The sequence below is a fragment of the Salvelinus alpinus genome, chromosome 6 (assembly GCF_045679555.1).
Source record: "Salvelinus alpinus chromosome 6, SLU_Salpinus.1, whole genome shotgun sequence".
In the NCBI taxonomy this organism is placed as follows: domain Eukaryota; kingdom Metazoa; phylum Chordata; class Actinopteri; order Salmoniformes; family Salmonidae; genus Salvelinus; species Salvelinus alpinus.
The window spans coordinates 29,833,027-29,848,439 of record NC_092091.1 but is presented as its reverse complement, the minus strand read 5'-3'; the positions used below and the strand labels follow the sequence as shown (position 1 = coordinate 29,848,439).

The following is a 15,413-nucleotide window of genomic DNA, read 5'->3' as shown; positions in this document are numbered from 1 at the left end:
GCTTGATGGTATGATGGTCAAAGACAGACAACGGTAAGACTTCGCTTTTATCAAAATTGACCTTATATCCAGAGAAAGAACTATAACACTGTAGTAGGATCTGCAAGTGAGAGAGGGAGTGTTCTGGGTTTGTTAGAAATAAGATAAGGTCGTCCGCAAAGAGTGATCATTTATGGGTATGGGGGCCCACCTCAAAGCCATGTATGTCAGGGCACGTTCTAATAGCCTCAGCCAACGGTTCGATGGCGAGGGCAAAGAGGTGGGGGCTAATTGGGCAACCTTGTCTGTTCCCCCTATAGAGAGGGAAAGAGGAGGAAGTAATCCCGTTGGTAGCAATCCTAGCTTTAGGAGATTTGTAGAGTGATTTTATCAAATTTACAAACACGGTGCCTAAACCAAACTTTTCCAAGACGCGAAAGAGGTATGGCCATTCAACCCTATCAAAGGCCTTTTCAGCATCGAGGGAGACTGCGACACTAGGTATTTTGTTTTTGTTAGCAAGGTGAATTATATCAAAGAACCTTCTGAGATTATTGGAGGACAATCTATTAATTATGAAGCCAGTCTGATCTGGGTTGACCAACAGGGGAAGACATGACTCCAGTCTCTTAGATAGCATCTTGGTGACCAGTTTACAATCTGTGTTAAGGAGAGAGATTGGTCTATATGAGGCGCACTTTAGTGGATTTTTCCCTTTCTTGTGGATTACAGTAATCACTGCTTGAGAGAAAGACTCTGGAAAGTAGTTGTCTTCCCTGGCTTTTTTAAGTACCTCCATAAGGTAGGGGACCAACAGCTCCCTAAATTCTTTATAGAACTCTGGAGGGAAGCCATCCTCCCCAGGATATTTATTAGAAGGTAAGGATTTAATGGCCTCCAACAATTCAGGAACTGAGAAGTGTTCACTCAGGCACTCGCTGTCTTCCCCTGACAGGCATGGGAGGTTGAGAGAGGAGAGAAAGGAGTCGATCTCTGATAGATCATCGCTTGATTGGGAAGTGTAGAGGTCTTCATAGTATTTCTTAAAAGTATTATTAATTTCAGTAGGGTCGAAAGATATCTCATTAGTAAGAGTTTCTATAGCATTAATTGTCCTCTTACTTTCCTCTGCTTTCAGTTGCCATGCAAATACTTTGTGAGCTTTCTCTCCAAGCTCGTAATAACGCTGTTTTGATTTAGTGATGGCCCTCTCAGCTTGATATGTGTTCAGAATATTATATTTCAGTTTTTTATTTACCAAAAGCCTGTATAGATCTTTAGTCGGGCCTCTTTGGTAGGTTTTCTCTAGCTCTGAGATTTCAGATTCAAGGGCACTCAGTTCCGCTCCGTGTTTTCTCTTCAGCCCTTTAGTATAGGAAATGATCTGTCCCCTCAGATAGGCCTTCAATGTGTCCCAAAGAATGAAACTGTCAGGAGCGGAGGGTTTGTTTGTCAAAGTGAAAATATTGATCTGCTCTTTGATGAATGCACAAAATTCAGGTTGCTTTAGGAGTGTAGAATTTAGTCTCCATCTATATGCTCCATTTACCTTGGTAGGAATGGAGATTGATAATACCAGGGGAGAATGGTCACTAAGCAATCTGGGGAGATACTCGACATCTAACACTCTATGAAACAGTTGTGTCGATATTAAAAAGTTATCTATGCGTGTGTGTGTCTTGTGTGGGTGTGAATAAAAAGAGTAGTCCCTATCCTGTGGGTGCAACTGTCTCCAGATGTCTAGTAAATTGAGATCTTTCATGAATGACATGGTGAGCTTGCTGGCTTTGGTAAGAAGTGAGGGTTTATCAGAGGACCTATCAAGAACTGTATCTAAACAAAAATTAAAATCTCCTCCAACCAGTAACCATCCTGGTGGTGCTTGAGCAACCTGAAGGAAGACATTCTGAATAAACATATGGTCATCGAAGTTAGGAGCATAGATATTCAATAGGGTCCAAGACTCTGAAAACATATGCCCCTGCACCAAAACAAACCTGCCAGAGGGATCAGAGATGGTGTTGTTGACGCAGAAGGGGATGTGTCTACTTATCAAAATTGCAGTTCCTCTTGCTTTGGAGTTAAAAGAGGACGCAAAAACTTGTCCTACCCATTCCCTCTTCAATTTCTTGTGTTCACTGGCTGTGAGATGCGTTTCTTGTAAAAACACAATGTCAGCCTTTAATTTCTTAAGGTATGTATAGACTCTCTTCCTTTTAATCGGGCTGTTAAGACCTTTTACGTTGAATGTGACATATTTTAGTGGATTAAGCATAGTTGGGTTTCAAATATGTAACTGAATGGAAATCTATCATATGTAGATAGTTAGGAAATGTTTCAACTTTGGTTTGAACACAGAAGTGACCTATGTGTCTCTTTAGGAAGGAAACAATAAACATAGAAAAAAGGGGAAAAAAATAAAGAATCCCACCCACCCCGATTGTTAGACTAAAACCACAATCCCAACAATCAAACATGAATACACTTGTAGAGATACGTTGCTGCTCGCTTTCCATCTTGCTCTTACTAGCTAAACCTTGGCGTAAACTAAAACCTGCGAGCTCTCTAAATTGAAAACAAACGTTGTGAATAGACATTTATGGCTGAATATTTACTGCCCACGGTAAGGGCTGCTTGAGTCTCTTTTCGAAAGATTAACATAAATGAGGGGGAAAGCAGTGGGCCTAAACCCACTTATTTGCTTCGCCCAGTGATATGGACTAAACCAAAATATACTCTCCTGTAAATGTAATAGAACTCACCCCGGAAAGATACGGTTAGTTGAAAATGTACAAATCAATTATAGCGACCGGAGGATATCAGCGGTTCAGTCCGGATAAGAGAAAACAAACAAACTGCATCTTATCCCCCAAAGAGACCGTCCTGGCTCAGACGTTGCTCAGTTCTTTGAGAAAAGTGTACACTTCTCCCGGTGTGTTGAAGAGATGGCTTCGGCCTTTGTACTGAACTTTCATCCGCGCAGGGTGGATGAGGTAGCCGATGATGTTCTTCTCCTTCAGTGCTTTGGCGGCAGGTCTGAACTGCTTGCGACGTCTTGCGAGATCCGCGCTCATATCCGGGAAAAGGCTGACCCTCTTGCCATCAATGGTTATGTCCCCTTTGGCTCTTGCGAGTTGCAGTACCTTCTCTCTGTCTTGGAAACGGAGGAACCTGATCAGGACGGCCCGTGGGGGCTCATCTGGCCGGGGTTTCGGCGCTGATGTTCTGTGGGCGCGTTCGATTTCCAGTGGCTTGGTGAAGTTGATTGTGCCTAGGACATCCGGGATCCATTGAGTGAAGAAACGGGCCGGGTCACGGCCCTCGCTGTCCTCTTTCAATCCCACCACACGGATATTACTACGTCTGCTCTGGTTCTCCATCTGATCTACCTTGTTTTTGAGGTAGGCATTGTCCTTTTGCAGTTGTATCAAGACCTGGTCATGTCGAGCGATGGTGTCTTCAACTGTGCTAATGCGCAACTCTGCCTCAGTCGTTCTCAAAAGGAGATCATTCATGGAGGATTTCAGGTCGTCAATGGAAGAATGGAGTTCAGCCGTTCTCTTATCGATTTTCATAGAAAGACCTTTGTTACCGTCCTGAATTTCCCGGAAGAGAGTAGCCAGCATGTCGGCAGGCTCGCAAGGGGCCGAGAGCAACAGTCTGGAACTGTTGTTTGAGTTATGAGGGCTAATGCTAATCTTGCTAGCGTTATCGTTATCTTGGGAATCAACAACGTTTTGGTCGTTCTTCTTGCCTCTCGGTCGGCGGTCCATGGCTCTTTGGGAAGGTAAGTACTTGACAATTTATCAGCCGATGTTAGAATATTGTTTCAACGTTGTTATTTAGGTAATAATAGAATAACTTTGAAGAGCTCGGTTTGTCAACGTCTGCTCAGCTCCGCGGCATCACGTGCTCTCCAAGGAGAATCTCTTTAAAGGTTTGTCTTTCTACTTAGTTCTCATGTACAAATATCATACACACTGTCCATTTACATTACATTCTTTGATAGTCTTGACTCCAATATAAACTTCTCAGCAAAGGAATGACAGAATACTGTTTGTAGATCATGTAGTACAGGAGAGGAAGGGGGTGGTGTCCGGGGGGTATTGAGACTCTCTGTGGGTTGTTAAGGAGAGGAGGGAGTGGAGGAGGGGTGGAGGTGTACGGGTGAGAGGAGGGTGGTGTTAAAGCTTTCTGGGTGGTGATGGTGGAGAGGGGGTGTAGGTTGAGCTAATAGGGTTAAAGTGAGAGGAGGGTGGAGTTCAGGCTGTCCTCGGGTGAGGTTGGAGGTAAGGTAGATGAGGGAGAAGGGGGGATAGAGGTTAAGGTAATAGGGTGAGAGTAGGCGTGGGTGGTATACCACAGCCAGGGACTGGTTTTTCAATACCATTTGAAACTATTTCTTATATGTTTTTCAATCAATTTTAATATTTGTAGATACTTAAGTAAATACCTGCAGTCAACTTGTGTAATATGTTAGAAGATAAAGCAGATCCCATTCTTCATTTCACCTGTCACATTATTTTATATCATGAAGCTTACCTTGAACCATTTGTTTGTTTGTAAATAGCCCAACTGTAGAAAACGGGTGCAGGTGAGTCAAGCTGTGTATTGACAGGGGTCACATCCTCTGGTCTGCTCCCCTTCTCCAAGCAGAGATGGTAGGCCAGTTGCCCTAGCGACTCCAGACTCCACAAGGACACAGCGTGTACACATGCTGCTCCAGAGCCAGTGCTGTTCTTCCTTCAGACAAGCATGGGTCAAAACTTTGTTTATTTGCACAATGTCTCTCATTCACATTTGCTTGTAAATGTCCAAACTCACCAAAAATGACATTCGGTAGCGCCTACCTATATATGTATAACTTCATGAGCTGGATTGCCTGTCTTTGCAATTTGTTTATTTTCTTTTGCGCTTGTTAGCATATTTAGCTAGCAGCCTCCACGGAAATTCCCTATTACTTTTGAGAATGAGAGGGAGGTGGAGGTAATAGGGTGAGAGGAGAAGAAGTGGAGGTAGCAGGGTGATGGTGAGAGGAGATGAAGTGGAGGTAGCAGGGTGATGGTGAGAGGAGATGAGGTAGCAGCGTGATGGTGAGAGGAGATGAGGTAGCAGGGTGATGGTGAGAGGAGATGAGGTAGCAGGGTGATGGTGAGAGGAGATGAGGTAGCAGGGTGATGGTGAGAGGAGATGAGGTAGCAGGGTGATGGTGAGAAGAGATGAGGTAGCAGGGTGATGGTGAGAAGAGATGAGGTAGAGGTAGCAGGGTGATGGTGAGAAGAGATGAGGTAGCAGGGTGATGGTGAGAAGAGGGCGGTGGAGGTAGTAGGGTGATGGTGAGAGGAGGGAGGTAGAGGTAGTAGGGTGATGGTGAGAGGAGGGAGGTGGAGGTAGTAGGGTGATGGTGAGAGGAGGGAGGTTGAGGTAGTAGGGTGATGGTGATAGGAGGGAGGTTGAGGTAGTAGGGTGATGGTGAGAGGAGGGAGGTTGAGGTAGTAGGGTGAGAGGAGATGAGGTAGAAGGGTGATGGTGAGAAGAGGGAGGTGGAGGTAGTAAGGTGATGGTGAGAGGAGGTGGAGGTGGCAGGGTGATGAGGAGGTGGAGGTGGTAGGGTGAGAGGAGATGAGGTAGAGGTAGCAGGGTGATGGTGAGAAGAGGGAGGTGGCGGTAGTAAGGTGATGGTGAGAGGAGGTGGAGGTAGTAGGGTGAGAGGAGGAGGGGGGAGGTGTTCAGGAGTTCTGAAGGGTGAGTTTGGAGAGGAGGGAGGTGAGGGAGATGGGTTGGTTGGTTGAGGAAGCGGTAGTATGAGGCTCCTTCTCCCACCATGGCTGTGAGGCTGAGCTTCAGCAGACGCCCTGACACATAACAGCCATGTCTTTCCTTCACCTAGGACAGGCATGGACAAACATAGCATAGTATAAGAACCTTTTCAATATCAATAGAAAATTATATCTGCTTAGTATGATTATATCTTAAATACACAGAAATATACACTACCGTTTAAAAGTTTGGGGTCACTTAGAAATGTCCTTGTTTTTGAAAGAAAAGCAATTTTTTTGTCCATTAAAATAACGTCAAATTGATCAGAAATACAGTGTAGACATTGTTAATGTTGTAAATGACTATTGTAGCTGGAAGAGGCTGATTTTTAATGGAATATCTACATAGGTGAAAAGAGGCCCATTATCAGCAACCATCACTCCTGTGTTCCAATGGTAATCCAAGTTGATCATTTTAAAAGGCTAACTGATCATTAGAAAACCCTTTTGCAATTATGTTAGCACAGCTGAAAACTGTTGTTCTGATTAAAGAAGCAATAAAACTGGCCGCCTTTAGACTAGTTGAGTATCTGGAGCATCAGCATTTGTAGGTTCGATTACAGGCTCAAAATGGCCAGAAACAAAGAACTTTCTTCTGAAACTCGTCAGCCTATTCTTGTCCTGAGAAATTACGGCTATTCCATGCAAGAAATTGCCAAGCAACTGAAGATCTCGTACAACGCTGTGTACTACTCCCTTCACAGAACAGCGCAAACTGGCTCTAACCAGAATAGAAAGAGGAGTGGGAGGCCCCGGTGCACAACTGAGCAAGAGGACAGGTACATTAGTGTCTCGTTTGAGAAACAGACGCTTCACACGTCCTCAACTGGCAGCTTCATTATATAGTACCCCCGCAAAACACCAGTCTCAACGTCAACAGTGAAGAGGCGACTCCGGGATGCTGGCCTTCTAGGCAGAGTTGTAAAGAAAAAGCCATATCTCTGTCCAGTGTCTGTGTTCTTTTGCCCATCTTAATATTTTCTGTTTATTGGCCAGTCTGAGATATGGCTTTTTACTTTGCATCTCTGCCTAGAAGGCCAGCATCCCGGAGTCGCCTCTTCACTGTTGACGTTGAGACTGGTGTTTTGCGGGTACTATTTCATGAAGCTGCCAGTTGAGGACTTGTGAGGCGTCTGTTACACATATATAGGCTGTATTTATAAAAAATATTTGCAATGCAATCATTCTGGAGTATACCTCCAAAACCCATAGAATAAACAGTCACATTTGCTACCATATACAGTCAACCCATTATAATATAAAGCGTAAGATGAACACAAAATGTACATACATTGACATTACACTTCATTAATTTGACATTACAGATGAAAGATTACACAATAACACAACAGATTAAAGTTATAATTCAGTGTATCAAGCTGGTGAGATCTTGTGAAGTAGCGTTTGTGTCTGCAGACTTTGTCTTTGAATGTACAGAGGCGGAGATGCCCAGACTAGTGGGCACAGTTCCTAACTGACTCCTAGCTCAAACCCCTGGGCCCATGGGGCTCTGATCAAAAGTAGTGCATTATGTAGGGAATATGGTGGCATTTGGGACACACATTTAGCCTATACTGTTGATCTGAAAAGTCTAAACTTTCCCTCTGATAGGGTGGAATGTCAACCATATTGCTTTGATTGGGCATAACATTTTCAGACATTCCCTGGTGAGTAGATAGATAACACAATAAAAACAGAAGAACAACAATGTGTTCTTCCTTATTGCGATGAGAACCATGATTGCTTTTGGCTGGGTACAGGAAGCAGTTTCTGGGGAAGCCATGCTATTGGTCAAATCGTACCAATTCAAGACCCACTGACTGGTTAGCTCTAGTCTCTACTACTGGATTATTGCAGAAGAAATACAGTATGTATGAAATAGATCAGAGAGAGTTACTCAATGGATTATTTACAACAGTCAGAGAAATAGAGCTGCTACTGATTAAATAGAGTGAGGATGAAAGAGGGTGAAAGAGAGAGACATGGCTAAGAAGCTGCTCCTCCATATTTAATCAGAGCGGAGGTGTTGGAGTGGTTGGTCTCAACACACACCTCTTCCCGGTTTCTCTCAGCTACAGCATAATCCACTCATCTGAGAGGAGATGAGAGGAGGACAGGAGAGAGAGAGAGATAGGGCTGTTGGTTTCAGAGTTGAAGAGAGAGGAGAGGAGGACTATTATTCATCCGAGTCAACAATAGAATGTTGATTAGAGTCTGTGCGGGATATTTACAATGTGCCATCAACAACAGCCAAATGACAACACCAGCTATGGCATAAAATGGCTGCTGTCTGTGTAAACACACAGAAACACTTTGTAAACACCCAGGACAGCGGAGAACTCTTTGTCTGGCTCACATGCACATTGCACCAGAGAATGTACATTCATAGAGTGGAGGCCATGGTGCAGGTGCACCAGAAGTCAGAGCAGAGAGCAGTTTAGCAGTAGGGCAGTTAAGGACAGGGTGCAAAGTACTTCGCCACTAGATCCCCCACACACCCAATTTTTGGTCATGGCACACAGCATGATTACACCATTACTACAGCTGGCGTCACTCAGTAAAAGGTCCGTGTGTGTCAGTTACACCTGTAAACAAAACAGTACAGAAGAAAACAGCAAACCGTCTTTGACATTCACTGTGTGTTCTCTTTCTGAAAGGTAAAAAAGTCTATTCTACTTCGATCTCTGGCCAAGAACTATAAAACCTGCCGCTCTCCTGTCTTCCCTCCAACCTGTTCAACCTGTTCAACCTGTTGCAACCCTGGCTGTTGCACAACTAATCAGACAGTTACCATAAAGCTTCAACTCTCTATGCTGATATGAAGAGGATCACTATCTAGCTCCAGGATCACGTCTCAGAGCCATGGATAAGGAGAGATGACGTGGTCTGGTCAACCTAGCCAGAGGTTTAACACATTAAAAGGTCATGAATTAATCAACTACAGGTTTGATGTCAGCGTTGCTGTTAAGTTGTTGGGAAACCTAATCTGGAGTGAAAACCATGCCTCCTGTCTCTGGTTAACACAACATCATCAGGTAATTATTATTGAGCATGCAGCAATCTGTAGAAAACTGGATTATTTCTCAAGACCCGCAATAACCCATTCAGGGTAAGTATACTGAACAAGAATATAAATGCAACATGTAAAGTGTTGGTCCCATGTTTCACAAGCTGAAATAAAAGATCCCAGAAATGTTCCATACACACGAAAAGCTTATTTCTCTCAAATTTTGTGCACAAATTTGTTTACATCCCAATTAGTGGGGATTTCTCCTTTGCCAAGATAATCCATCCACCTGTCAGGTGTGGCATATCAAGAAGCTGATTAAACCTTGTGCTGGGGGAAATAAAATGGCCACTATAATGTGCAGTTGTGTCACACAACACATTGCCACAGATGTCTCAAGTTGAGGGAACGTGCAATTGGCATGCTGATTGCAGGAATGTCCACCAGAGCCGTTGCCAGATAATTGAATGTTTATTTCTCTACCATAAGCCACCTCCAACGTCATTTGAGAGAATTTGGCAGTACGTCCAACCGGCCTCACAACCGCAGACCATGTGGCCTGCCCAGGACCTCCACAGTCAGCTTCTTCACCTGCGGAATCGTCTGAGACCAGCCACTGGACAGCTGATGAAACTGAGGAGTATTTATGTCTGTAATAAAGCACTTTCGTGGGGGAAAACGTATTCTTATTGGCTAGGCCTGGCTCCCCAGTGGGTGGGCCTGGCTCCCTTGTGTGTGGGCCTATGCCAGGGATCATCAACTAGATTCAGCCGGGGGTCAATTTATTTCCTGAAGCGAATGGTCGGCGGGCCGGAACACAATTACAAATAATTTGTAGACTGCAAATTGACCAAACAGATATGTTTGACTAAAACATAATCGTTTCAAACCTTGCTTACATTTGTATAAGATCACGTGTCTCTCTCTATTATGCGTGGGAATACTTGGGAACAAATTTCTTCAATTAAAATCACTTGGGGCTGATTTCCTTTTTATTTTACAGTGTTTTATATCCAACAATGCAAATTCAACTTTTTTTTGTTCAGAAAACTTAGGGGGCCAAATAAAACCACCCGCGGATAAAATTTGTCCGCCTGCCGCCAGTTAAGGAACCCTGGCATATGCCCTCCAGGCCCACCCATGGCTGTGCCCTTGCCTAGTCATGTGAAATCCATAGATTAGGGTCTAATGGCTTCATTTCAATTGACTAACTTCCTTATATGAACTGTAACTCAGTAAAATCGTTGAAATTGTTGCGTTTATATTTTTGTTCAGTGTATATTTCACAGTGGGAAATAAAAAAGACATACCATTCAATTTTCAGCCTTACATACCGTAAAAGTTTAAAATAAGTCAATACAAAATGAATCCTCCATAAAATATGCTCTTTTCAGAACGACCCGCAGACACCATAATCAATTTAAGTTTTAATCTATAGCAGTCATTCTCCCCTCTAAAAGAACACGTCTCTCCCTCTCTCTCATATCACTGCAGAGCCCCAAACCTCCAAAGCTGGAAGAAGAACAGAAGACTGTATTGGGGGTAACACTACCCCCCCGGCTTATTACACCACATTAATATTCCACACACACTTTTTTTCCAACAGCGAAATACAGTAGAGTGGAAAGTGTTCCAGGTCTTTGCAGCAGTGCTGTGATGCAGTGTAGAGGAGCATCCTGTTCCTACTGTAGGTGCTTCTGATTGCAGTTCCATGTGGATGGATGATTAGTGGGTGGCAGCCTTTGTTGTTGCCGTTGTTAGTCTTGAAATTATGAGTTACCAGTGTCAGTATGGGGCAGGATCAGTCAATGTTTCAAACATACTGAGACAGGGTCTCCCACCAACCACACCCTCTTTAACCCTCCTCAATCTCCACTCCTCCTCCTCATCCTCACCCCTGGATGAGTCCCAGCAGCCCCTGCAGGCCCAGTGATGACACCCAGAGCATTTCCACCAGGTTGTACTGCCAGTAGCCCATTAGGAAGCCAAACAGCACGTCGGTCACGTTGTGTCTGCCCAGCAGCACCCGGCTCAGCCCCACCAGACAAGACCACAAGAACACCAGCACCCTGAGGGGTGCAGCCAGGACCAGGTGGGCCAGCAAGAAGCGGGCACACATGGCTGCGCGGGTGGCGTGCCCCGAGGGGAAGGAGAAGCGGTCCACGGAGAAGGTGGCGAACATGTCCATGCGGTTGTGGGACGGGCGGCGCCGACGGACGACAGCTTTCACGATGCCAACCAGGATCAGGTCTAGAATGAGAGCTGAGGGGAGGGAGTTGGGAGAGAAGGGGTGGTGAGGAGAGAGAGGATGCAGAGTGGGGAGGGAGATGAAAGAGAGATAGACAGTCAGCAAACAGTAGGCCTACACAGCACACTGTTGGAAAACAAACAAATGTATGCACACACACACTAATGAATACACAGACATCCAGCATTAGCAGCAAAACACATTGCACACACTAATAATATCCTATCATCTTTCTACCCAAATAAAAATAACTAGGACAACTATTTTTCCCCTGGGACAAGTGAATTGATTGAGTGTTATCTCTCTCCATCCTACAAACCGTAAAGGGATCATGAACAAGCTGTGGCTGATAATAAAGTCATCTTAATTCTAGCAGACATCATTGTGAGACACCATTAACCTCTACACCGGTTTGATCCTCACCTCTTCCCACACATCATGCTGTCTCACACACACATTCTGTCACATACACACACAAGCTCAGTGACAGCTTTGGCCTTTTGCCAGAGAGAGAGAGAGGGGAGAGAGGAGAGAGAGGAGAGAGCTGCAGTCTTCATCTTTGTCCTCCTCTGGGCTGTAAAGGAGCAGCTGTCTTTGGCTCCTGCAGCCCCTCTGGCTGCATCACATAGCAACAGACTACCACTCATTCGGCACACACTACTACTGTACTGATCAGACCCAGTATACTGCAGGGTCGTTCCATGTCATTTCAGCACACCATGACACCCAGCATTTCAGATTGTTCTGAAATCGTTTCTGTAGTTAGAAACAGATAAGATTAGCATTCCTGAAACATTATTTTGTTGAAATATCATTTGATCATTTGAAATTAAGCTAATGGATTGGACCCAAATTGGCCATTTTAAATGATAGGATTCATATAGTATTCAATAAATATAGCACATAACATCCAATTTGGACCAAAACAATGAGTAAGACATGAGGATTCCAAAGAATTGGTCACAAGACACCCATGGACTCCCCATACCAATGCCAACAACAAGTATACAATATCAGTACTCTGTGTTCTCGGAGTATTGTTTCTTCATCCTACGTGACGCATTCTCACTGAATTGGATATTTTTTTCCGCTGTTCAGAGAAATGAGTTGTTAGGTTTATGTCCCATCCTACATCCTGATATTTAAAGCATCCCCCCAATGTTAAAAGGACAGTTCACCCAAATCACAAAAGGTACATCAGCAACCCATGCTTTGGTTTTGTTGTCCTAGACACTGTTTTAAATGCTAGTCCATGGTACCTATATTAGCATTTTCTTTGGATTTGTGCCAAAAATGCTAAAACGTTTGCATTTTAAACAGTGGCAACGTAAACAAAACCATGTGAAGCATGTCGTACCTTGTCCATAGACTGCTGACAGGTTAAGGAATCCAATATGTAATTTGAGTCAACTATCCCTTTAACATTGAAGATGTGGGATTTTCTTTTCTTTTATCCCTTAATAGCAGGAACAGTACTATCTAGTGGTCTGAACCCGGTAATATTAGGATGCAGGAAGGAACATAAACCTGACAACTTGAATGACACATTTTTCTGAACAGGTGGGGAGAAACATCCCCAAATTCACTGAAAATGCATTACAGAAACAATACGCCAAGCCGCAGCTCCACACTACTTGTCAAACATAGAAAACTGATACTGTATACTCGTTGGCATGGGGGGTCCGTAGGTGGCTTTTGACTATTGCCTTATGTTTTACTCATTGTTGGAATTTTTGGGAGTCCAAATTGCAATTAATTAGCTTAATTTCTCAGAGATCTAATTATATTTCAACAAAATAATGTTGCAGAAATGCTAATCTTATCTGTTTCTAATTACGGAAACGATTTCAGAACAATCTGAGATGGTAGGTGTCGAAATCCTCTTTCTTGTGCTTTTTGAGGTGGAACAACCCTGCACACTGCAGAGGACCTCTGGCTGTCTCTCTGGCTGTCTCTCTGGCTGTCTCTCTGGCTGTCTCTCTGGCTGTCTGTTTATTTTTCTGTCTGTCTTTCTCACTCCCCACCACTACAGGGGAGATTGTCTGTCTCTTCTAGAGTGTCTGACTGTTCATAGAGCTGGAAAACTACAGATGACAACTCTCTGCCTACTCTCCCCTGTGTGTGTGTACGTTTATTTCTAGCATTAGCATTGTTAGTGTGTGTGCTTACACGTTTACTCAGTGTGTGTGCACGCATCAGGGATCAGAAGAGTGTGTGTGTGTGTGTTTACTGAAGTCCCTGAGTCAGACATCTGAGTTCTAGGTGTCTGTGTGGCTTGGCAACCAGTGTCTGCACAACAATCTACTGTATTACTCGGCTAGGCCGAATCCCAATAATCTCCTAAATATTGCCTCAAGAGGAGAGAAACAGTGGAGGAGAGGAACCGGTGGAGCCCAGGATGAACAGTGGGATGACAGTTACAGGTGATAAGGAGCTGGCAACAAAGGAAGGAAAGGAAAAACAGAAAGAGAGAAGACAAAATATTGTGGAGGGAAGGTTGAAATTGGTGTGTGTGTCAGCTGTAAGGCTGGACGGAGGTTGATGAGGGGACGGATGCATGCTAATTAGGATAAGGGATGTGCGGGCCAAATCCTTCCCTTCCCTAATCTCATCTCATTAGACTTCTCTGTACTGATATTCATCTGAAAGCACAAGATGGGTGAACACCAGCAGGGTGGATGCATACCAAGGATGTGCATGCATCTACCGGTTCTAACATTATTGCAGAAAGAGGAGAGAGGAAGAGGAAACCATTTCGGAATATTTCTGTATACTATCCACAGATCTAATAAAAACACCAACATAGACATTCATTATTTAGAGGTTGAGTATCGCGTCCTCCTGGCCGGGTGAGTGTGTGTCTGAGTCAGTGTGTGTGTGTGTGAGAGCAGTAAAAATGGCTGGGGATGGGGATTCATGACAATAAGAACAGGAGGTGGCATTCTATGGAGGCGACATAATAGGAGCTTTCCGGCTATGTATGGGAGGCTTCCTGTTAGTATGAGGCTATTATGAATAATACAATTAATATGATATCATATTTACCCATGAAGAGGTTTAGCATAACCTCCTGTCCTGCTGCACTGTCAGCCTTGTACAGGCCGTAGGCTGTCCCGACCAGCCATGGTATTCCATGTCCAGAAATCTCTATAAGTTTCATCAATGGTCTAATGCTGCCCCAGGAGGAATCTTCACAGGCACACACCCCCAGCCGCTTGGAAAGCCACAGGTCTATGGCGAGGAGGGAGCTGAGGGCTATCCCGATAAATGAAGGGTTGAGCCGCATACAATCCTCTTCGGGCATGCCTGTGTTGGAGGAGGTGGAGGACCCGGAGCCCCTTCGCCGGGTAGGGCTCTCAGATGCCCGCAGTCTGGCTGCAGCGGTTGGGTCGGAGCCCTGCCGTTGGAGGAGGGTGGGTGGAGGGGTTCGGTTCAACGACATGAACTCGTAGCGTCCGTTGCCGTTGGTGCTGCCACTGAGACCTGAGCTTCCACCTGCGCTGCGATTTGCACTGTTTTTGGTTTTAGGAGAAGGCATTTTGTTCCGTTTCTGGTTATTAAAATCAGGAGTTAATAAATCGAAGGGGACGTTTATCAATTGTGATAATAAAGGTTTTTGTGCCGCTCAACTCATCGAGTTACAGGTGACAATTTCTCTAACGTCCGCTAACAGTTTCCTGAATTGCCATCTTAGTTTTCTTCATCATCTTCTTCTTCTTCTTTTTCTTCTTCTTTTTCTTTTTCTATGGTATATTGGCGATCGCACAATTTAAGATACATCCTGCCACCTACTGTGCGGGATGGAAACAGGACTCCAAAAATGAAAAAAAAAAAATATCTATGTATATAAATATATTACCAAACTACCAATAAAAAAATTAACTAAACTAAATCAAGCCGACTTCTAGGTTAGACTACTGCAATGCTCTACTTTCCGGCTACCTGGATAAAGCACTAAATAAACTTCAGTTAGTGCTAAACACGGCTGCTAGAATCTTGACTAGAACCAAAAAAATTGATCATATTACCCCAGTGCTAGCCTCTCTACACTGGCTTCCTGTTAAGGCTAGGGCTGATTTCAAGGTTTTAACTGCTAACCTACAAAGCATTACATGGTCTGGCATAGTCTGGCCCAGGAGTGTGAAGGTGAACGGAAAGGCACTGGAGCAACGAACCGCCCTTGCTGTCTCTGCCTGGCTGGTTCCCCTCTCTCCACTGGGATTCTCTGCCTCTAAACCTATTACAGGGGCTGAGTCACTGGCTTACTGGTGCTCTTCCATGTCGTCCCTAGGAGGGGTGCGTCACTTGAGTGGGTTGAGTCACTGACGTGATCTTCCTGTCTGGGTTGGCGCCCCCCCTC

General features: G+C 44.4%; 1 protein-coding gene across 1 annotated transcript; it reads right to left on the bottom strand.

The window, feature by feature from the left end:
• Window positions 1–9,775: 9,775 nt before the first annotated feature.
• Window positions 9,776–14,798, bottom strand: plpp6 (phospholipid phosphatase 6). The gene is made up of 2 exons (XM_071406215.1): window positions 14,099–14,798; window positions 9,776–11,067 (listed from the first exon to the last, which is right to left on the bottom strand). The coding sequence occupies exons 1-2, from the start codon at window positions 14,589–14,591 to the stop codon at window positions 10,697–10,699; spliced, it is 864 nt and encodes a 287-aa protein (XP_071262316.1). The 5' UTR covers window positions 14,592–14,798; the 3' UTR covers window positions 9,776–10,696.
• Between the last annotated feature and the right edge of the window lie 615 nt (window positions 14,799–15,413).

Bases quoted from the DNA above. Each gene is read 5' to 3' on its own strand.
- plpp6 (XM_071406215.1), bottom strand. From the start codon at position 14,591: ATGCCTTCTCCTAAAACCAAAAACAGTGCAAATCGCAGCGCAGGTGGA. The intron at 11,068-14,098 runs GTAAATATGATA...CCCTCCCCTCAG, and splicing joins TATGCTAAACCTCTTCATGG to CTCTCATTCTAGACCTGATC.